The sequence below is a fragment of the Eublepharis macularius genome, chromosome 11, assembly GCF_028583425.1.
Source record: "Eublepharis macularius isolate TG4126 chromosome 11, MPM_Emac_v1.0, whole genome shotgun sequence".
Lineage (NCBI taxonomy): Eukaryota > Metazoa > Chordata > Lepidosauria > Squamata > Eublepharidae > Eublepharis > Eublepharis macularius.
The window spans coordinates 68321811-68345749 of NC_072800.1; the positions used below are offsets into that span (position 1 = coordinate 68321811).

At 42.6% G+C, this 23939-nt stretch overlaps 1 protein-coding gene across 1 annotated transcript in view; it reads right to left on the reverse strand.

The window, feature by feature from the left end:
* Positions 1 to 289: 289 nt before the first annotated feature.
* DNAJC1 (DnaJ heat shock protein family (Hsp40) member C1) overlaps positions 290 to 23939 on the reverse strand; it is a 111220-nt gene continuing 87570 nt past the window's right edge. The window contains exons 9-12 of the mRNA XM_054992115.1: positions 17295 to 17414; positions 7201 to 7249; positions 4753 to 5243; positions 290 to 1791 (exon numbers count right to left, since the gene is read on the reverse strand). Coding sequence (XP_054848090.1) covers positions 1723 to 1791; positions 4753 to 5243; positions 7201 to 7249; positions 17295 to 17414 — 729 coding nt within the window. The 3' untranslated portion in view covers positions 290 to 1722. The remainder of the gene's footprint in view (positions 1792 to 4752; positions 5244 to 7200; positions 7250 to 17294; positions 17415 to 23939) is intronic.

Here is a 23939-nt window from a genome sequence, read left to right on the forward strand (position 1 = left end):
GCTGCCTGGCCTGGCACAGGTGGAAAATGCAGATCTAGCCACCATGGTGACCTCAGCCTCCACTGAAAGTGAGGCATCCAGAGTCATACCTAGGCTCTTCATCAGTGGCACAAGTGTTAATGGCATTAAAGATAACTGCCACCATGTGCCGAGTTACTTTTGTTGGTTCCATAAAGTAAGCATGGGAAATATCTCACCCACTTTTTACATTTTATGACTTGTAGGATTGTCTGTATCCTTGTGAGCATGTGTTCATTATAGCACAAATATACACTTGTTTGTGTTTGAATGCATCATTTTATTTAAAATGCTTGATTCAGTGACGATATACATTACAGCATCAGTTTGTCTACAAGAATCAGAACAGCAAGAACAGCTACCTAGTAATTAGACAAATTCAGGCATAGCTGTGGAGTGCATGCTTCTTGACAGTTGCCCATGTGCGTTGGGTTGGGTAAGGATGGTAAGCTTGCTCCATAGAATGCTTACAAAATACTGGTGCCATTCAAGCTGTTGCCTTATACTTCCATCTTGTGCTTTGAAAAACACTAATCATTTACATTTTTGAAGCACCTTGTTCAGAATCATAGGGAGCCAGCAGCTATAATGAGGGTTGTGTACTTTGCACTAATTTAGGGCATACCAGTGAGACATGAAAAGTTAAAGGTCTCCAACATCTGTGTGAAAAGTCTTGTTTTGCTGTTGCGGTCAGTCTTACCTAGGATAAACTAATCCTGTAACTCTGTAACCCCTACCCATCTGTAGGGGATGGGAGCATATGATCACTTCTGCAGTGGACACACTAGGAGGAGTTTTCTGTAGTCTCTCTCCATGAGCCTTGCCTATTTATCTGAAACATTTGTACTCTGTCTTTGTCCTAGGCCTGAAGATGGCTTACCAAATGCCAACTGGGAGAGGTTCCTTTAGGGACTGGTTGTTCTTACTCTAGAATTTGATCTTTGGACGCATGAATGTGTCTTCCATTTTAATTCAGAAAAATATTGCTGCACATGAGTTTAAGGAATATTGTAGAAGGCTCTTCCCCTGAAAGAACAGTGTAGTCCAGGATCTGTTTAAATTAATGTGGTTTAATTCCACATTCTAAATATAGATGCTACCTCCTAAGACTTCCTATTACTATTTAGTCACAAACCGTATACCTACCGCAGTGGCTGTAGCGGCACTTGAAGGTATACACTACTGCATGATCTACTTACTTGAAACACACAGATGCAAGTTGCAGGAACAAAAATGAGACGTGCAGCACCCTGCTTCTACAGAAATCTATTCAGTGGTGGCTTTTACAGAAGACTGTGTTGAGATCATAGAAAGCACAGTTCACCTGACTAAAAGGAAGATGAATGCAGAACCACAAAATAATTAGTCCAGCCTCAGGCAAAAAACAGAAGATGCACATTTGTCATCCCCAACAACTATACTCCTGCAGTTTTAAGTTTTCTGAAGTATTGTCAAACAGTGCTATGGTGTATAAAATAGCAAAGTTTCCTAAAATATCAGCTATGCAGGTAACACTTGATCATGTCAATACTTTCCAGTACAAAAATACGTTTTGCTCCTATTAACTCCGTTTTAAGGTATAAAATTTATTGATTAGTTTTACTAAGGCACAGGACATACTGAAATACTGATGTACAAAAGTACATGTTACTGCATATGACGTTTAAAATAACCCGATCTGATTAGCAAAATTCTTTGCCACATTCAGCTCTTTGCCAATTTTTTCTTCTGTATCAGTTCAACCAGCAATTTGTATCGAGCCACACATTCTTCCTGTAAAGAGAAAGAAACTTGACCATTAAAATGATCTTTAAACGGTTTTTGTTAGAATGTTAGAAAATAGCCACTTGCAGGGGTCACCTGCACATACCTAATTTACATTTTGGAAGGCTTTCATAAAGATCAGTTCACATCACTTTCCTGAGGTTTGGAATGGTTTTGTGTAGCACTGTGTGTGTAGCATTGTGTGTGTTCATGACCACAACTATACCCCCTTGTAAAAAGTATGTGAACAAAACGATAACTAGGACAATCTAATACTCATTGCAGGGATTGCAGCTCCTCTTTTTCCAGCAGCTGCAATTCTGGAGCCAGGTGCCAACTGATTGCATGCACTAACTGATTCACACTAGCAGCCATGTACCTCCATACACCACACTGCAGAGAAATTCAATAGCATGAATCCATCCTAAATGGACTCACTTTTTGAGAAAGGGGAGGATCAATGTTTCTCCGTGGTATCTAGAATAACAAAGTTTTATAACCATCTAAAAACATATGTTTTTTCTAATGTACTGAATCCCTGATCAAACACACGATGCAACGAATCAACCCTCACCCAACAGTACATTTTGGGTCCAATATACTGATGTCACTATAACACTGCTTTAGAATCAGTGCTACACAAAACCATTCCAAACCTCAGGAAAGTCCTGCCTTGGCAATGAGAGAAGGAAGGAACAATATGAGACAAAACTTCATTCCTGGTTCTCAAGTGACATTTTGTGAAAACCCCAGTGCATTCCCTCTTTCTTCTGGTTAAACTTTTGGCACATGCAAGACGGAGGCACCCTGCTGCTCAAGAGCTTCAGGCACCTCTAACTAGAACTTAGCCATGGAGAAATTACACGATGGATCTGGAACGCAGCCAGTGCTTCACTGCTTTATAATTTTAGTGTCTTCTGTCTGTCTATTTCCTGTATTCCAGAGAATGCAAAATTTGGTTGGTAGAGAGTTTAATATCATTTTAAGAACCGCCTGATTGTAAATGGATTATGTTTCTTATAGTAAATAGTTCCAAGCAGGCTTTTTTCTGCTGGAATGCTCTGGAATGGTGTTCTGGCAGCTCTGCAAAGTAGTCATGTGTTCAGGTGGCCCTGACAACCTTGGGAGGGAAAGGAGCTCTTTAACTCCTGCTTTTCAGCTGGTCGGGGGGAAGTCCCCCCCCAGCTGAAAAGCGGGGGTTAAAAGAGCTCCTTTCTGCTTGGCTAAATGTAGGAAAGGAGTTCTTAATCCCTGCTCTTCAGCTGGTTGAGGGAAGCCCCCAACAGGCTTTAATCTTCAGATGAGAGGAGAGGGATTCCCCCCTCACAGCTGAAGCCTTCCTTCCTTCTTCCCTTCCTACCCTCCCTTCCATGTCTTTCTTTCTTTCTTCCTTTCCTTTCCCTTTCCTTCTTTCCATGTGTTTCCTTTTTTTCTTTCCCTTCCTTCCTTTCTTTCCCTCCCTCCCTCCCTCCCTCCCTTTCTCTTTCTTTCTTTCCATGTCTTCCTTTCTTCCTTTCCCTTCCTTTCTCTTTCCTTCTTTCCATGTCTTCCCGTCTTTCTTTCTTCCTTTCCCTTCCTTTCTCCGGGGTGGGGTAGGTGGCCATGCCACGCGCGATGTCACTTCCCGGGAATGCCATCATCAAGCAGTCTTGGGAGCATGCGCATGCATGCGTGCAGTGACAGGGGCACCATTTCCTGCCAGGAGTTGCCCCAGGTGAGAGCTCCTCCACTTCTTCCTCCAAAAAATCCCTGCTTCCAAGGTTTAAACTCTCATTATCCATTCACAGAAATAATGTGTGGATGTGGAAAATGTGAGCAGGACAGGTGATAAATGTCACAACTAGGGATGTGCACTTCGGCTTTCCGATTTGGGTTTTTAACCTGAATCAGGCCCAATTTGGAAAGATTCAGGATTCCTGAATCAACCCCAGCATTGCTGAGCCAATTCGGGATTCCCAAAAGCAAAGCTTTCCAAAGCAATTCGTATTGCTTCGGGCAAAGTGGCAGCAGCCACGCCTGCAGCACTTTTCTAACTGTTTGCATTGCAAACAGCAAGAAAAATGCTGCTTGCTTTCAAACTTCCCACCCCACTGCTTTTTCCCCCCATGGGAGGGGGAGGAGAATCCTCTTCCCATTGGATGAAGCAAGTGTGGACCGTTTGAAAGTTAAAGCTGCTCTTTTTGTGCCACTTCCCTCCTCTCCCTCCCATCGGGGGAAAAAAGTGGCAGGGCAGGAAGTTTAAAGCAACACTTTTGCTGCTTGCAAGTGTAAAGAAAAGATTCCTGAATCTTTACAGAGCACACCAAAGTGATTTAAACACACAAACTGTTTTCCCGCTACGGGTAAATTCAAAGCAGGAAACCTGAACCTTTTTCGGGTGCACACCCCTAGTCACAAACATCCTCAGTTCAACATATACACCTACTTTTCTCTGGGTTTTGTCAGGCAGGTAAGCCAGCCTACCTGCCATAACTGTGAATGCATATCTACTGGGGGTGGGTAGTCTTACTTCCTGTAGTGTAACTTTCTTGTATTTTGGTTGCGCTTTACAGAGAGGTGTTATCAGTCTGGGAAACGAATTTGGGAAATTAAGCTTTGCAGCTTTTTCAGGACTTTTGCTGACTTCAAATGATTTGTTTGAACTGGGGGGAGGGGACTAGGAAGTCGGGAAAGACTTTGCTTCAGCATTCCAGGCAATCTCTATGTATCAGTGCACTTCTAGGGAGCTTTATCTGAATAAAGACCTTTAACTCATACAACCGTGTTGGATGAAGTGGAGAGTCTGAGAGAATCCCCTAGCCAGGCCTGACAGGTTTCACTCTGGACTTCAAATATACCTTACAAGCTAGAAGTTGAGTAAAAGATCAACTTTTTGTTTCAGTGTTTTGCTTCAGTGTTAGGCTGGGGAATTATACTAAGAACTACATGGTCTGATCCTTCACAAAAACATTGACTCTACACCTTACTTACCTTACTTTTCCCTGGAACACATTTTGCAATTTTATCCCAGCGTTCTGCTGTTCCCTTTGGATACTGCTGTAATGCAAGCTCCAGAAGTTTCTGTTGATTTTGAGTCCACATGTCTTCCGAGCTTTGACATCTCTCCCTTTTCCTGAACTCATCATCACTGCACTCCTCTTGTTCTGCAGTGTCAAAGTCCTTTTGCCGCCTCCCTCGGTACTTGTCCTCATCTGTTTCTTTCCCCACTGGAAGTGCAGTTTCAACCTTGGCAGTGGTTTTCCGCTTACGATGTCTTGTTTCGCTTAGTACTGTCTGCTGCTGATCTGTCGCTGCCATTTCCAGTGGCTCTGGGTCGCAATTGTATTTTGCTGCTGCTTCCTCTTCCTCCTCCTCCTCCTCCTCTTCTCGTTGCGTAATTATATGATCTGACAAGTTAACCGCAGCCTTGTTGGATTTCGAGTTCTGGGCCAGCATTTTCAGCTCTGAGAGCCTAATAATGCCTGTTGAAAACAGCACTTTTACAGTTTTGATTTGTGATGAGTCAAATGAACACTGGGGAGAGGAGCCTAGTTGCCATGTTGGTGTGCCACTACTACTATCCTTCAGCATGTTTCCACAATAGTTGCCCTTAAATGTGAAGACCTTTTTACCCTTGAAAATTTGGATTCCTTTTTATTTCTCTTCTTTTTATTCCCATCAATCAACTGTCCCCAAATATCAGAGGGCTTTTCTATTGACTGGGCTAAATGCTTTTCCCTCCACTGTTTTGCTGGATAGATTGCAAGGAGTAACTTACTCTGGTATGTGCACGTGGGGCTGGGAAGACTGAAACTTCCTCATATCTTTGATTGAGAGATCTTTGGACACAGTCAGTGATAGTTTCCAATGCTTCCCTTGCTTCTATGTCTGCCCTGCTAACTAATACTGATTTTGATCCTACTTTTGTCCATGGTCAATTTTTTGGTAGCAGCGACTTCTTTGCAAAGATGGAAATAGAGGGTGATTCTGTGAGACTGGCTCTGTCCAACACTGCTGGGTCACAGGATTTTATACAATCCAGATATATGGATTCAAAAATCAGGAGCATTGTATGTGTGTGTGTGTTGTTGTTTGTATTACTTTGTTAATGTGGCCACAGCTGGCTTAAGCAGTCCAGAAATAGCATCAAGTAAGTGTGATCTTCCATTGTATTATGGTTCTTTGAACACACACATACAGAGTACTGCTGCTATAGAGTCACAATTCATTTGAAATGAATGAATTGCAATAGCCCTATTGAAATTCACAGCAACAGTACTTGACCAACAAAAGCCTCAGTTCACCTTTTCGCTTTCCAGAGTGATTACACAGGCACTGCTGACAACTCAAGGCTAATTCTTAGATAACCCACTTAATGGAGGCATATGAGCTTTACGGAAGCTGTTGCAAGCAGAGTAGGTGACCAGTACAGTCAGAAGTGGCTCTAGCACCTACTTCCAGCATTCACTAGTCTACTTTCCTCTTGCTCTGCATCCTCAAGAAGGAGAGATCCCAAGGCACTAGTGACACATCCATCACGTTTAGTTTCAGAACATTGTCTGAAGAAGCATGGTGTAGTAGCACTGGTGAGTAAGCAGGGTTGGGTCTGGGTGATGTCTGGATGGGGAACAAAACTACTTGAGGGTTGTAAGTACTAAAGGCATGATATAAATATAAACAAACTAGAGGGGACCCATGATAAACCAATCCTTTACCCATGATGTCCCCTTCTTCCTCCACTCCACTGCTGCCATCTCAACCTCTTCCTGCCTCCCCAACCCCCAATCAGAAAGCAATTAAGTATCAAACTGACAAAGTGGTCCACCAGCATTAAGTTAGCCCACCCCTGTCCTGGTTAAATCTGCTCAGTTATGTGCTCCCATTTTTATAAGAAGAGGGAAGAATTGGTAATGTCAACAGCAGCTGAAAAAGACCTAGGCTGCATGTTTGTCACTCCCTTTTCTGCATGCAATTTAAAGCCTGGATATGGCAAGAGGTGTGACCAAAGAGCAACACCCAAGAGCTGTTGGCCTTGAGTCTTAGCCTGTGGCTCCGTGTGCCGTGCCATCAGAACTATCACCAGTTTGGAATGTCCTTGTTGTTCATTACCTGCTTGATTATTTATTTTATTTAAAACATTTTCATGCTGCCATTCCACCCAACTTAGGGTACTCAAGGTGGTGAACAATCAAAACCATTAAAACAACCTTCTAAAAGTAATATTATAAGACACAACACACACACAAGGGCCCCTGAAGATGACCACACTGATCGGGCAGATTCAAAAGGGAGCAAGCTACTTTTATATCGGAGGGTTGGGGTGTCTCTTCATAATGAAGTTTCATTATTTTGTTTTGTAAGCTGTATGAGTCCCCAGCATGGGAGAAAAACAGGATTAAAATATTTTAGATAAACAAAAGACAGGCTTTGGAAACGTACCTGGAGTACATGTAACAGAATCTTTAATTTGCTTGGCTTTTACAGTCACCTGTTTAAGAAAAGAAAAAGCATAGAAAACATTTTTATATCTATCGAGACTGTTCAAAGGTGTCATGTAAAACTGATCACAACATAAAAAATCCCATTTCAATACAAGCATACCTATAGTCCACCTAACCTTGTGTGGTTGACATCAACTGGCAGGTGAATATCCAAAACAGCTCTCCAAAGCCTTTCTGGTTTTGAGAACAACTAAAACTTCACTAGAAATGCCAACCATACCCTGGAAGCATGCTAAATATGCCAGTGAACCACAGTTCTTTAAATCCTTCTTTCAGTTTGATATGGTCATGCTGGATCAACACCAATATTCCAGCCATAAACTATACAGCCCACTGCCTCTGGCAAGCTCTTGTGATAAACTATACAGTAAATCTTCAGGATCTTACAGAGGTATACCACCTTGAGATGGAAGTTATCCTTCTGACTTCCATGGCCACAGTCTGATAAACTCAATCATTGCAATGAGCGTAAGGGTTCTAACTCTCTTAGTCACAGCCCCTCTTTTAACACAGCTGCTTATGCTTCTGGTCATCAGAGCATCTGTGTAAATTTCCTCCCTTCTATCTCACATCTGTTGGCTGTTTCAGTGGATAACCCTGGATTTTAAAAGTAGAGAAAAATTTTCTAATTTACCTAATTTAACTCACTTTTTATAAACCTTTCTCCTACCTCCTACTCAGAGATCATTTTTCCTTCTACTGAAAAGGTTTCAGCATTTCTTCATAAATGAGATGCCAAATCCATGATGATTTATTAAAATTTAACACTTCACATAGTGCTTTTCAAGTTTTTCCACATACAATCTCTCAGTAGTAATCCTGAAAGGTAGCCTAGTGTTCTTCACACTGGGGGACAGGGGGAGAGATACTACTTGCGTAACAGTGAAATTCAAAGTAGCATTACATCTTTCTAAGATAAGGTTCACCAGATTTGAAATTTGTGTAACTTTTCTTTGGACTGAACTGTCAGGTCACTTACTAAGTTCACAGAAGAGGGAGGTTTAAACTGGAAACTTCCGGATTCATAGCTCCCTTTCTAATCCATCACAGTTCGGTCGTTCTTTTAGTATCTCTCAACTCTAAGGTATCCTTTTTAAGACTGTTAGGACTGCATCCAATCCAATATTCTAAGAGCATTTCTGGGCCGATATTCTATCATGTCTCTCTTTCTATGTTTACTCTTCCCTGTCCGGTGCTAATCTGTTCATTACTCTTATGTATGCATGTCTTCCTTCCAAAAGGAAAGCTAATAGTCAGGATTTTAATATCCTCTCTGGTGAACAGGGTATTAATCACCCTTTGCTATAATTTCTTCAAAAAAGCTGCCTCAGAAGAAGAGAAAGAATCAGGTCTTACGGCGCTTAAGTTCCCTCTCCCCTAAAATGCCCCATTTGCCCAGTTGCAATCATACCTGACACAATACCATTGGTGCAGTTTGCTGAAAGAGAAGTTACGGCAGACAAAACTGGCAAGCTCTCTACATGATTTACATCACTTTTATCCATGCAAGACTATCACCAGTGAAGGATGATCATCTGGCCCAACTGTGACTGTTAATCTGAGCTTCCTCTCATACCCCTTCACATCTATTCCCCTGACCTAACTGTCAGTCTTGCCCCACCAGTTGAAGACCAATGCTTTAAAAAGCTGAAAGGACATTGTGATGCCCAGCCCCACTGCAGAAAGTGAAGAAGAAGATATAGAACAAGCACCAAGGAAAGAAAAAGTGAGGGCTAGGCTAGTGGTTGCCAATTCTGCATTTACTGGCCTGCTGTATGTTCCTAACAGGTTCAAAGTCCTCTCCCTGCATCACAAAGACAGGTTGCATAATAGAACTACCCATCATATAGTACACTGCAAAAAGAACATCATAAATAAGGAGCACACAAACTCAGGCAATAAAAAGTCATCACAATGAAAGGATCTTTCAGGGAACATACTTTCTCAGCTTTCAAGGGACAGACAAGCACTAGTCCTCAGGATTACCAGGATGTTCATGTAACAGCCATTCAACAGGTTTGGCACATGAAGGCTTGTGTATTGCTTAAAAATGAAATTGAACTAAACTCCCTTAGTATCTGGGCAATGGCCAGAAAGTTCCTTTGGGGTCTGGGTCTGCCCACAAGTTGCCAATCGGCCATCTCTGTCTACATCAATGAAAAAGCTGCTTCTGTCTTTCAAAAACTTGCTCAGTCACGAGGAAGCATTTTAGACCGAGCAATACGATACAATCTCTCAAGCCCCATTCCAATGACCCAACCTTGCAGAGCTGTTATAGCATGAAATATCCATTTCTTACGCTTCTGAAACCTTCTCCCTGTGAAAGACGGAGCAACTTCCTTTGCCTGATCTTTTTCTTTGCCTTTCTCTTTCCTACTTTTGCATTTCCCAGGCCATAATGGCTGAGGGTTCCAAAATTCCCAGAGAAGGTAAGATGGAAGGTAGGAAGTCCCCCCCCCCCCTTTTACATCTCCCAACAGCCGAGATGATCCCTAAACCTGTTTTTCAAGAACAGGGCCATGCCACTTTCCAAGATGTGTTTTTGTGGATCCCAGCCACACATGATCTTGGGGCACATGTACCTGTAGAATGGCATTTCCTGATATGAAACTGTGCACCAGCTCCAATCCTCTCAGACCTCCTTCATGTCTGTAAGTTCCGACACAGACCAATCTTGCTCATTTCACCTGTCCCTCCAGCCTTCTGGAAAAGCCTTCCTGAGAAAGCCAGGGTACCCACATTGGCCCAATTTTGTGCCAGGGTGCCCTGTTTAAAAAGCATCTTTGACAATGGGTAACATTTATTGTAAGCTGTAAATGGCTTCAATTATTATATGCCTTTAATCCCTTCCTACTGTAACACAACCACGATAAAGGTATTTAAATAAATTAATTAAAAATGCATCACGAAGACTCTTTAAAATGTACACTGACAAAAAAAATTAGAAAAAATGTTCTCTGCTAAGAACTTGTACATTTTTCTTAGCAGATCTACGACCTAGAGACCTTTCAGTAATAAAGCGTATTTTATGTAGATCTTGTGTTGTTTTGAAAATTAACACCTTGTACTAGCTGCATAATTTAAAACTCTGCGTGTCCTTCACAAGCTTCATCTAGACGAGGATGGTCCAGTGATGGTTAATCAGTTGGCCATCTTCTCACTGACATATGGGATGCTTTTATAACTGCACCCCTTTAACCTCACACTACCAGGCACCGTGCTAATTAGAAAAGTGTGCTTATTTCTACCCACCTGTCGATTGTTTTGCTGCCTACCTGGACCATTTTCATGACGGCAACAAATCCCCCATCAGTCTGCTATTGCAACCTGAATGCAAGAGATTAATGACCGCAGGGGCAAACAGAATCAGCTTACATCCTCTCAGGCAAGCAAATGATATTATTTCATGAGGATGAAATTGGAGAACTCTTTGCCGTCACAGTTCAGAAAAGCTGCAGTTAATAAACTATGCTAAAGGCTGTTTTTTCATGCCAGTCTGCTACTTCAACAGCTTTCACTCCCTCATTGGATTTTAAACTTTTAAAAATAATGGCCAGGATCCTGAAAGGCCCCTGAGTAGATGTGAAATGCTTTCGTGGGGTTGGGGTGGTTGGCAGATTCTTATGTTTGGCAGAATACCTTATGACGTACAAATGCCCCAGGCACCTTCATGGAGAGATGCTACCAGGAACAGGAAGCTAGAAAGCCTACTGCAAACGTACGTTCACATGGTTTTAGATTTCCATCTGCACCCACAGATCTTGCCTGGTCACCATGCGTTATTCCAGAGCTCTTGATCTGCTTTTCAAAAGCTACTCTACAGAACTTCATTTTCACTTGCATTACAATTCTGGGAGATAAAGCCATATTCAGAACACTCAGTCCCAAACTTTCAGGTCATGCCTTCCAAGATTTCAACAATTGCTAAATGATTTATACAAACTTGTCACGGAGAGGTGACCTGTGCATACACCAATGCCAAATGTATAATCATGGGGTTCATATTATGAATCTGGTTAGCTCACAAAAAGTGCAATCCAGCACCATTTGTTATCCCCTGTCTTGCCATGTTTTATTACTACTGTATGTGTGAGTTCAGACCAGGAGCCCAAAGTTCATCGTATTGTAGACGTGTGCACAAGGTTTCACTGCTAATCCTTTACTCTCTGTGGATGAATAGCACATATGCTCTTTGAAATTAACATGTAATAGTCCTCTGCTCAAAAAAAAATCACAAGGCATATATGTAATTATTAAAGAATTTACATTGCAGTTATGTATGCCCTGGTAACTTGAAAAGCACTTAATTTTAGACCCTGTTTCCTTTCTATGATCAGACTCTGGAATCAGGATTAGTATGTATGGAACCAAGGATATATATATCTGAATGTATACAGGCAACTGACAACATATCCAGTCCATTGCATAGCTGTCCAAAAGTTCCACACCCAGTCGGAGAGTCAGGCCAAGGTGTACCTTCCTTGCTTCTCTTTTGTACTACCACCTTTGGATCAGGTTTTTCCAAATTCAGCTATTATGCCCATTACTGTCATCCCTTAACCCTCGACATCTGTAAAGAGCACTGTAATGATTTCAAGTAAATGTGTGCATGTATCTTTAAATGCTTGGTGTGATATAGGTGAAGAGTGGGAGGTGAAGGAGAGGGATGAGTGAGTGATATGATTGGTTGATGACTGAGAGTGTGGGCGGAGTGAATGCAGTTTGAGACTGACAGGGCAGAGAGAAAGGTTTCAGTCAGAAGAAAGCAGGCTAGCTGTGTGCTGCGTGAATATGCTGAAGTGTTTATGAGAGAAATATAACCTGTGTGGAACCTGAACTGAGCATGTTTGTGAAAGGACACTCAGAGAAAGAGAGGCTAGCTGTGTGCTGCCTGAGGAGTTTAAGCATTTCTGTGAGAGAAATATTGAGTTAGAGAAAGAGGCTAACTGTGTGTGAAGCCTTAGAAGAGATCTGTGTGAATGAGTTTATAGGAAGTAACTTTAAGAACCGAGAACTACGTTTATGAAACCAATACACTTCTTGACTAAATAAAAGTTTATTTTGTTTTGTTATATCCCAGAGTAGCTGTCATTGCTATATCCCATTCCTATCCTCAGGGCCACATAGAACCACGAAGGAGCCTGACGCTTAGGAACGTTACCAAAGGGAAAACTTAAATAAAATATATTGGAATATAATATTCCTGGTGGCAGCAAACTACCCAGAGGGTGTTAAGGGAAAGATTAAAGGCAAAATCTACCCCAAAGAAAGTAAGGGTCATAACAAGCACTCTTTTCATCATGCCTGTGGGAGGACTGAGTTATATCAACCTGGTTGTCAAGGGGGAAGAGGGTCTTGTCCTAGTTCAGCAACAAGAGAAAATCCTAAAAACTAGACGGACCACTTCTGGTCACCCATCACTGCAACAACCTGCCACTATGTGGTTACATACTAGAATGATGCATAATGGAAGATTTGTGAGCAACATGATCTGAGATTCCGTTGAGGACCTGTGACCACTTGTCACCCCAAAGTAGTGGGCTTTGATGATGGACATCAGATGCGAAGGTAACACAGGGACAATCTGATCCGGGAAGTTCCTCCCAAAGGACATTTCAGTTTCCCCAATGGAAAAAAAAAAGACTATTTGGGGGACTGCCAAAACAACACTCCAATGATTTTGTAATGAATGAAATGCTTTTTAAGCCCAGGATTTATTCAAAACGTACTGCATGAAAAGCATTAGACCATGTTAGTACCTGTGTATACTGTAAACATATACCTATTTGCAAGGCTATATTTAATGGCTGAAACTGAATATTTAGGCAAAAATTAATAAGCTGTACTGTGTTTTATGGTAATAAATTACTCTCAGTGATACAATAACTAAATTGTAGGGCTGCCCTCCCTATTGTGACTGTATGACACAATTTCTGACCAGATAGTATTTGCTCTATAGCTTGCTACAACATTTATTCTCTAATTTAAAGTTTTATTTTTGCAACTTCTCAGATGAAAAAAAAGATATGCTTACTAAGGTAGGTAGCATAGGATGCAGCATTTTGCAGCTTTCTTTCATGTATTGGGCATATTTGCCATTTAGTTTGCAAAAGACCAAGACATTTATACTTTTAAATTCCATAAATGTGCAGATTAGTGCAATTTTGATATGGTAAGCAGTGTATTTTATGTTGTTAAAGCAGCAGAGTAAGTTTAGGAAAAGTTTGTATCACATATATTTCAATCTCCCCCCTCCCCCAAATGGCCATAGACAGTATGCACAGAAACCACGCCCAACCCCAAACAAAAGCACATAAGGAGCAGGTAAATCACAGAAAATTCTCCCCCTTTGCTCAGTTTAAGATACAAAAATGTGGCATGCCCAACAGTTGTGGGGTGAGATGCATTCTGTTATACTTCACATCTACATCTTTGTTTAGCACAAGTCACAAATGGCAGCATCCACGTGGGCTACATGTTCAGTGTGCCAGGCACAAAAAATGGAGGACAATTTCCAGAGGGTAACTAGATAATACACATCTGATCAATGCACAAGCAGCAACATTTGAATCAGGAAAGTCTCTTTACACACATACGATGCCTTTTAGAACACCTTCCCAGGAGTCCTCACATGAATGTAATTTTTTTCTAAGCTAAAAAGCTTCAACTTCTTTAGCCTTTCCTAATACAGAAGATATACTTTTCAATATCTTAGCAATCTCTGATGTGCCTCTTTCATGTTATGAGGCAACTGGGGGGAAATAAGCAATATTCCAAGTATGGATATATTATGGGTTCTCCCCCTGAATGGCTTCTGTGAAATATTTTCCCCCCAGCAATTCCTATCACTTGGGGAAATGAAGATAGCTCCATCTGAAGACAGCCATGGGATACAAGCATACCTCAAAAGTTTTGTGCTAAACTTACTAGAAATGTATGAGGCCAGACTAAAGGCCCGCAAGTGAACTCCCATAGCATGATTTGGGGGGGGGGGGGGGTTGCATTGATCAATCCAAAACTTGCTTTGTCAATGCCCCCCCCGAGAATCAGTCTTAAGAATCTAAACAGCTGAATCAACTATTTAACATATAAACTATTTCAATTTTCTAGAAAAGAGAATGCCCTCTCAGACTGATAGTATATCATATTTTTAATTTGTAAGTGAACAGATACTGCAGCATTTATTAAATTACTGGTTCTGGCTTGTGGTATTAATTAGATTTGTTTTTGCCAAATGTTTTGATTATGAAAGAAAAGCTGCCTTCAGTTCTCTTTAATCCGAGTTCCTGCCAGTTGACCTGGTTACCTGTACCAGTGCTCCAGGTCTGCCTCCAAACATCTGTTGTTTGACCCATTTTTCCTTGCTGAATATGTAGCTTCAGACTTAATCTCTCATTCCTGCCCTCTTACTACTTGGAGAAATAATTAAGCATTCTCCTCCTGCCCCCCAACTATGTGCATAGTTGGGGGGTGAACCCCCCCCCTCCCCAGTTCAATTTACTGTGAACTTCTTTTGGAGAGTATAAAGGGTGCTGAGCTTTTGTCAAGAATAGGGGTTTTTTTGGTCCACACAGCTCTCAAACACGGGCTCATCCAGGGGTATGGATGGATTTTGTTGTATGGATTTGTATTAATGCATCCATGGCAAGTTTGTTCTAATATGAATTTGTGGTGTTGAGGAGAATTTTTATAGCCCACCCTTCTCCCTGCTAGTGTTTTTTGTGTAGTAATATTTTTGCCATGGGAGAAGCATTCATCACAGCTCATGTGTCTGGAAAGATCACATTCTTTTCACAGTTACTCCCACCTTCCTACATTTTGTTTCTTCCTTGTCTCAAATTTTAGACTGTAACCTTCTTGGCACTTTTACAGTAAGGCACCACACACATCTGTGGTATTTCTAATATACTGATTCATGCTGGAGACCACCATTTTCCACCTGCAGTCTGAAGGAGTATTGAAGAAAACAGCTTGTTATCTGGGAAGACGGATCCTGTCATGATTGTTAAAAGGATTTTGAACTTTCTAGTCTGAGACAAAGGGTTCCATATTCAGATGAAAATCACACCCAATTTTTAACTATCATACAAAAGCCAACAAGGAATCACTACCACGCTTGCAAGCTTTCCAAAGGTAGTCGCTGAAGGAGTCAAACAACTTAACTCCATGGGTCTCATATCCTTATAGCAGACCCTAGACTATCTAATTCTGGTGAAAAAGTTGTTTCTTGTTTAACATTTCCCTTAACCATCCCTTGAAGGTATGTTTGTTTGTTTATGTCATTTATAGTCCGCCTTTCTCACTGGGACTCAAGGTGGATTACACAATGTGATATTAGTGTAGTAAATATCAAGAACATTTCCATAAACAATGCCATAAGGTAAATAGGCACAAGTTCACAAAGACATAGCATTAGTAGGAATCCAATACAACATAGTGGTGATGAGGTTTATGATTCCTAACTCATTAGCAGATCATCTGTTCTGATCGTATTGCATCTGCCCCATGGCTAGCTGCTATTGTTTTGGTGTGGATGCATTTGAAGATTCCTGTTCAAGATGGGGATGCATCTCAGCACTTCCTTGATCTGACAATGAACCTGGGGAAACCCCCAAGTTTGCAGAAAAATACAAGGGGAAGAGAAAGGGTGGGGGGAGTCTCATGGGTCCCCAGCTTAAATCTTCACAATGCCTTTGTATGTTAGACACAAGGAGATAAGCCCAACTTTCTCATTTTGTAATATCCCACGTAATTATTAAATGCTCCAAAGACAGCATAACATGGTGCCTTCAGGACAAGCTTTTTTCCCCCTTATCACTTAACTGTGTGGAAATTTGTTTTTAAATAGCAGATGAGTTGAACAGGATAACTTAGCGGGAATGCAGTAAGTAGAGGTTTGAAGGAAACGATTCACAAATCCTGAAGTGAACAACCCATTTTTGACCTTCTTCTAACTAAACTGTCAGCCTAACTAACTAGGCTGACATTTTGCCTACCTATTTTAAATTAATACTCCTGCTGGTATGTTCTCTGTGCACCCAGATTGCCCATAAATAGCTTTGATTAAAAAAGAAAAAAGTTACAGTACAGTTCAAATTTGTGACCACACAGACAAAGAAGGTCATAAAGAGATGGTGTCAGCTTGGAGGGATCCCAACCACATTGTGCCTGTTTAAAGAGCAAGGGTTCCCCTCTCCCCGCTCACATTACCATTCCAGTCATCCCTACCCTCGGTACAGTCCCTCCCCTTCCAGAATTTCTTGCCTGATGGGCAGTGATCAATGCAAGACAAAGTGGGTGTGTGATCAGCATTTCTCATAGGAGTGACGTTTCACACTATGCAATTTTCTTAATGCCCAGCTGTGGCAACAGCCACCAAGCACCACTAGCAACCACTCAACACTCAAGCTTTTTCTTGATGCCTCTAGAATCAGAGTCACCTGAATGGAATTTTAAGAACTATAACTTCTTAAGTCCAAGGTCTTTTAAAAAGTCATGCATGTCCCCCCCACCACCTCCACAGGAAGGGCAAATTAGTCATTTGACACATCATTATATTCCAAACTATGGTGCAGTCCTGACATTTCATGGAAAGAAATCCAGTTTAATTCATAGATGCCACCTGTCTAAACAAAATTAGCTAATCAAGCATTCAGGGTTTTTTTTTAAACTTACCACCCCAAACTTAACAGAAATATTATCTTTATTTAAATCTCACAAATGTTCTCTTCCAGATAAAAGGGTTTGCTACAAAAACGAAAACTGGCATTGTCTTTCTGTTATCATGTTACAGTAGCTCAAATCTCTAAGCACCAGAATCCCCATATAGCTGATCAGTTACAGCTGTTAATTGTGGAGCAGAGGGACCAGCTGACATCTGCTTCTTGCTTGCTTAGTTAATGGTTCACTTCCAGGTCCTAAAAGGATTGCAGCCTCTCTCAAAAGACAATGTCGGACCCCATCTATGTCTGGCTTCTACACTGCCTGTCTTGTTCTGGTTTGTCCATACTATGCAAATTCAAGTGAACTCACATCTGCCACTGATCGACCCAATTCGTGAGCAATCTTTTCCCATCGACCAGGCGTCCCCCCTGGGAACTTAACCATACTTCTTGTCAGTTGGCTAAGGTCCTCTTCTGTCCACTGAGGTGCCTGTAAAACATTTATGGAACATTCATTATGCTAAGAAACTTGGAGGATTTTTGTTGGCTAAAAAACACAGGAGCAGAATACATAGTAATCAAGTAACACAATGCTAGTTTTTTAAAAGCTACAGACTGATATAGTACCTAGTTTTCTTTTATTCAGTAAAATAATGCTAAGTGTTGTAAATGAATACATTCGGTTTGATTTGTTGTATTATCCATACATGTATATGTCTAACAGATAATGTTCATTTTGCCACATTTGGGGGGGGGGGTTTACAACACACCATATGATATTAAAGATGGTTTTGTTAATCTTGTATCTCATGGATATCAGAAGCAATGCACATGGGCAGTACTGACAATATGAAAAGTACTCAAACTGAATAGCTTCTGAGCATGTTGCACATGGGGAAAAAAACAGGCAGGAAGAAACTCACTGTTTTGTTTTGTTTGAGAGAGAGAGAGAGAGAGAGAGAGAGAGAGAGAGAGAGAGAGAGAAATACATGACAGCCAGCGCAAAGGAGTCCAGCTCCTTTTATGACAAATCAAATCAAACCTCCCAATGCAAAAGAGGAGGTCTGCCTTGACAAACCTTAACATTCACATGGGCACAGCTGTTTCCACCTTCCCCTTTTCCTCAAAGCCATCTGCATCAGGCTTCCTCTGCACAAGTAGTAAGCAACAGCTTCCTATTTCTATTTATTTTTAAGAAGAGCCCTTTATGACAAATAACCTCCCCTAATCACCATTTCCGATAATGAACAGGCATGCATCAGGCAGTTTGCATTACAGAGCCATCAGCTCAGAACAGCAGTCAGAGGTGAATGACCCCAGAGACCATCTCCACAGCTACAGCAAAGCTTCTCCCTGACACTAATCCTGCCTGTCATTCCCCCACTGTGTTCTAACCACACTGACGTCCGTCTGCTTGCTGCACTGCAAGCTTAACGGGGCCCTTCCTGACTTTTTACTGTCTCCCCCAATCAATGGCTCGAGCGTGCTCTTTTCACCATGTCCAAATGGCAGCTTCACTCATAATCAGAGCGCCTTAGCCCTGTTTAAAGGGCTCCCCAAAGGCACAGCCATTTGCATTCATTTGCAAAGCAAACTACTTTTATTCACTTTGTCCTACTATCAAGAATGCTCCCTGAAGCACATAAATTGGCATAAATGTACAGCTTGCCGCTTAAGAGACAGTAAATAATAGCCAATAGTAGGGAGGATTTGATCAGTCATCCTGTTTGGTGTCCACTCTTTGTGTTTATCTTTGTGTATGTTTTTGTTCATCAAAATGCTGAAAATCATATCTGTATGGCTTTTTGTACAAGTATTCATTCATCAATGGATGCAATGGTGTCCGTGTAGGGGGGAAATACACCCACACAAGTAACTGCACAAACATACACATTGTAGTGCAGGAAGTGGTTTTCTTCTGAAGGGGAGGAGGATAGGAAAAGGAAACAAGCTCATAGGAGCTTTCACTTGGGACAGTGGGAGGGAGCCAATTTACACATGGAATGGTGAGGGCTGTCACGAGAAATGAGAAAATTGTATTCCAGAAGATCAGGATTTATTAAAGGCAGGTAAGGTACGTGTAACGTTAATACTCAAGTGCCACATGGTCAGATACAGATAACTGTTGGCTTGGATCCAAAGACTGATGTGCACAAGACTGGGACAGAGCCAAGAAAGATACTTGAACACCACAATGTCCAACATAAAAAAGAAAAAGAAGGAGGGGAAAGTGGTACAGAACACAAAAATCAACCCATGCAAGTCAGCAGCATGGCTTTCTGGAAAACATTAGCATTTGCTGTCAGGAAAGCTGCCACTGACATTCTGCCAAGTCTATTGAGCTAGGCATGGAGTCCTGAAGATCCATTCAATATAGCACAGAAACATAGAGCTGGAAGGATCCCTAGGGGTCATCTAGTCCAATCCCATTTCCATGCAGGAAATTCACAGCTACCCACCCACCTCCTTCTGGTGACTCTGCTCTATGTCCACAGTAAGGCAAAATACTTTCAAGATATCCAGCCAATCTGGCCTGGAGCACTTACAGAAATGACATTCTTTAATATTAAGTCAGAGATTTGTATTTTTAAAGTTAGTGCAAAGTTAACAGAAAGAGAACTATTGTTTTGTCTATTAAAAGCTTCTGAAATACAAAATTAATGTCTGAAAAGTGAGCGTCTAAGAACTGGTCTCCCAATCCTTTGGAGCATTTCAAACTGGGGGAGGGGGAAGAAAAGGGAAAAGTGAGGGGAAATTATTCCTCAAGTCATCTTTGTGAAGTAAATGGCAACTGCTTTTCGGTCCTGTTTTTCTAATCGTTTTAAATAATTTAACTAGGGGTGTGCACTTTGGGTTTCCGATTCGGATAAAATACCCGAATCGGACCAGATTTGTAAAGATTTGGGATTCCCGAATCGGGGCCAGCATGGAAACCCCAAATCAAAGCTTCCCCAAAGCATTTGGGTTGCTTCGAGAAGCTTCGGGGTCGAGTTTAAAGGCCCCTTTCCCTGCCTCTTGCAAGCAGCAGGTTCCTTTAAACTATCAGCTGGTAGGTGGGAGAGAATCCCCCACCTGACAGCTGAAGTTTAAAGGGCCCCTTTCTTGTTGCTTGCAAGCAGCAGGGCCCTTTAAACACCCCAAACCCCACAACCCCCAGTCCCAGCCCCCCCACTTACCTTGGCTCTGCTGCTGTACTGGTGGTGGAGGCAGTGGCAGCGGCAGCTCCGGCCTTTCCCACCGCCCTGTGGGGCCGCGCGCCACTGGATCTGGCCTTCTCAGCTGCCCTGCATGCCACTGTAGGCCCAGAGGAGGCGGCAGTGGCTCCAGCCCTCCCCACCACCATGGCGGCCATTTGAGGGACAGGAAGGGTCGGAGGAGCCAGCTCTGTGCTTCCCCCGCTGCCCAGCTGGCCACTGCGGCGGTGCTGGAGGCGGTGCGGGACCCGCAGGAGCCAGCTCCATGCTTCCCCACCACCCAGCTAGCCACTGCTGCAGAGGAGGAGGCAGCACAGACCCTGCAGGAGCAGGCTCCGCACTTCCCCGCCATCCACCTGATCGGCCTCCCCTCTCCCTGCCTGCCAGGTAAGTGGGGTGGGGGGTTGCCCCAGGGGAGGTGGGGGTGGGAGTTTGCTCTCCCTCACTTCAGTATGCTCCAAATCTTTACAGAGCATACTGAAGTGAGCTAAATACCAGAATGTCGAAGCAGCTTGCAGCTTCAGGATTCTGGTAATTCTGGATTTTTTTTGTCTGAATTTTTTGGCGGTGCATACCCCTAAATTTAACTATTTAATACTGACTAATATTCAAAAAGAGTGCACAGAATGAAAAATTTTGGACTGCAGATCCTAAAAGACGTATTGCTTAAACAAAAAAAAGTTTTGATTACTTTTTAAGGTCAAGACTACAGTAGAGCTATTTAGTTGTGGTTTACAAAGTGGAAAATTATGTTCTGGGAGACCAAGATCCAAAAATGTCTATCTCAGTTCCTAAAACATTTCTGCAGATGCACACATGCTCTCCTTTTCAGTTGTATACTAGCTTATGGTGTTGGACATTGTTCTGAAGCCCCCCCTCCTCCCCAAAATCTGTAGAAGTTGTTTCTGAGATAAAGTAAGAGGCTACAAAGTGGAATGCTATCCAATCTCTCACAACTGAGGAGAAGGAGACAGATAACACATTATCCCTGAACCCTCTGAACAATGTAGGAGGACATGTAAATGCACAGAAACACAACCCAAGACACATTAAGTTCTTATCTACTTCCCTATAAATAGGAGATTCCTTAGGATTTGCAAGATAATGCTTGGGCAGGTTTAATCGATATATCCAACTCTCAGCATGGTTCCATTTGTGGATTTTTGAAGAATGGAGCCATGGACAGAAAAATCTGAATTATAAAAAGAAGAAAAAATCCATAGGTGGGGAGTTAAAACTCGCCCAAACGACAGAAGCACTGCCTGTAGCTTTAAGCAAGTAAATGCCCTCAGTGGCTACTGCGGAGCAATCAAAACTGCACTGCCAGCCTTCAAGCCCTGGTTTCTATCAGTGAAAATTAGCCGCTTTCCTGGGCTATTTTAGCTGTTGAGGGAGAACTCATCAAGGCCTGGCCTGACAGCAACCACTGAGCAACTTGAGAGCCAGTTTGGTGTAGTGGTTAAGAGTGTGGGACTCTAATCTGGAGAATTGGGTTTGATTCCCCACTCCTCCACTTGAAGCCAGCTGAGTGACCTTGGGTCAGTCACAGCTTGTAGCTCTCTCAGCCCCACCTACCTCACAGGGCGTTTTGTTGAGGGGATAATAATAACATACTTTGTAAACCACTCTGAGTGGGTGTTAAGTCATCCTGAAGAGTGGTATATAAACTGAATGTTGTTGTTGTTTCTGCCTTTGCCCTTTAAACGGGTGAAATGCAATTTACAACATACCAGCATACCAATAAGTCATTAGAACAGCTAAACTCCAACCCAATATATCCACAGTGGCTCACAGAAGAAAACAATATCAGCACTTGGAAAGGCTGCAAATATTTCAGTTTAATCTCAGGTTTCTGTATTTTGGGGGCAGAAAAGAGAATAGAAGTTTCTTCCATACCGTCAACATATCCAGAACGTTGACATCTTTAGTTAAGCAAAAGCATGTGGGTTTAAGCCAATACCACCAAACATGCTAGCAGCACTAGTTAGGTTTTTGTTAGAAGCTGAATACAGGGATCATATCCTCCCTGTATAGAAAGATCTGCACTGCTGTCCTTAGTTCCCAGGACAATTCAAACTGTTGGTTCTTACTTATAAGGTCCTAAATGGCGTGAGGCCAGGGTATGTGAATGACGGCCTCCTCCCAGACTGTCCAGACTGCTAGTTGAGATCCTCTTCACTAGCCCTGCTCTATGTACCCCTACCTGCAGAGATAAGGAACAGAGACAGGGCTTTGGGGGGGGGTGGCTCCTCACATTTAGAATGCCTTCCTCTTTGAGGCTTACTTAGTTCCTACTTTGCTCTCCTTTAGGTGCCAGACCAAAACATTTCACTTTATCTAGGTTTCTAACTAAGGGGTTGCATTTTTTGTTATTTATTTTTATTTTACTTAAAACATTTCTATGCCATTTTCCCCATTCAATTCAGGGTCCCTAAGACGGTGAACATTTCCAACAAGAAAGAGGGCTAATAAGAGTTAGTGAGGAAACGCCAAACAAAAGTCTCCACCTGCTGGTGGAAGATAATGGTAGAGGGGGACAAACGAATCTCCCTGGAGAGGGAGTTCCAAAGTTTCAGCACCACAACTGAAAAGGCCTTTTTTGGGGTTGCCAGAAGTTTAGTCTCAGATGGCAGGGGCATCCAAAGCAGGGCCTCTGAAGATGACCACAGTGGTCAGGTAGGTTCATAAGGGAATAGCCAGTTAGGCATGCTAACTCCAAGCCAAATAGGTTTTCAAAGTCAATAGCAACACATTGAATTGGGTCTGGAAGTAAACTGGAAGCCACCAGTAGCGTAGCGTGAGTTGCCAGCACCTAGGGCACCTCCTAGCAGGAGGTGGCACCCCTCACTCCGGTTTTCCTCCAGGAGCTCGGGGGCAGGGGAAGGGCATATCAGAGCAGCAGCAGCAGAGCCACTTGTCACTGCAGCTGAGCTTCGCTGACACGGCAGCTGTCTCCATAGCAGCTCCTCGGGGGCGGACAGGCAGCCTTCCGGATGCAGAGTGTCCTGGGAGAGAGCAACAGCAGCCCGCTCCAAATGGTCTTTGGGGGTTCTTGTGTCTGGCGGGCTTGTGCCTGGAAAAAGTATTGGCGATGGCTGCTGCTGCTGGCTTCCTCTAGCTCTTCAGCAAGCAAGGGGAGCTTGAAGCTGGCAGGTGGCTCTCACAGAGAGGGGAAGGAGTCTCCTACACTTCCCAGATAAACTTGTGCCAACCCCCCGCGTGTAACTCGTCTCTTGTGGTTCGGCTCTCAGTTGCTTGCTAGATGTTCTTGCAATAGCAAGCATGAAGGTTTGGGGTTCACAGTTGTGAGGTAATTTTTATATTTTGCCTGAAGAGTAAAGAGATCACTGAAGCAGGAGGATCAACAAAACAACAAAGGAAATTTATTTATGAATAAGTGGTTTTGAAAGAACAGAATAGCAGCCAGGTCTCCAGACAGTCACAGGAAAGGCCTGGCTGAGGCACTTAAACTTCAGCTAGTTACAGCTTCTGGCTGTGATTTAAATTCTTTTTAATGCTTGTGGTTACAAACAGGATTTCTCTGCCTAATCACTAGGTTTGGTCCTCTCATACACAGGATTCCACCCACACCAGCCTGCTCTTTCTCAAGAGTCAGGCTAAACGGTATAGGGTCTGCTCATCACCAGAGAAGCGCTCTCGATTGAGTGCTAAGTCCTCTCTTAGAAGTAGAACTAAACCACTCTGCCACACCTCCAGGCAGAGCTACCCTTAATACTGTCTGCTCTCTTGCTGAGGCAGACACCAACTTCCTGCTGCTATGCTTCCCTCCAATATTCCATCTCCCCTCTGAAAGGTGACTG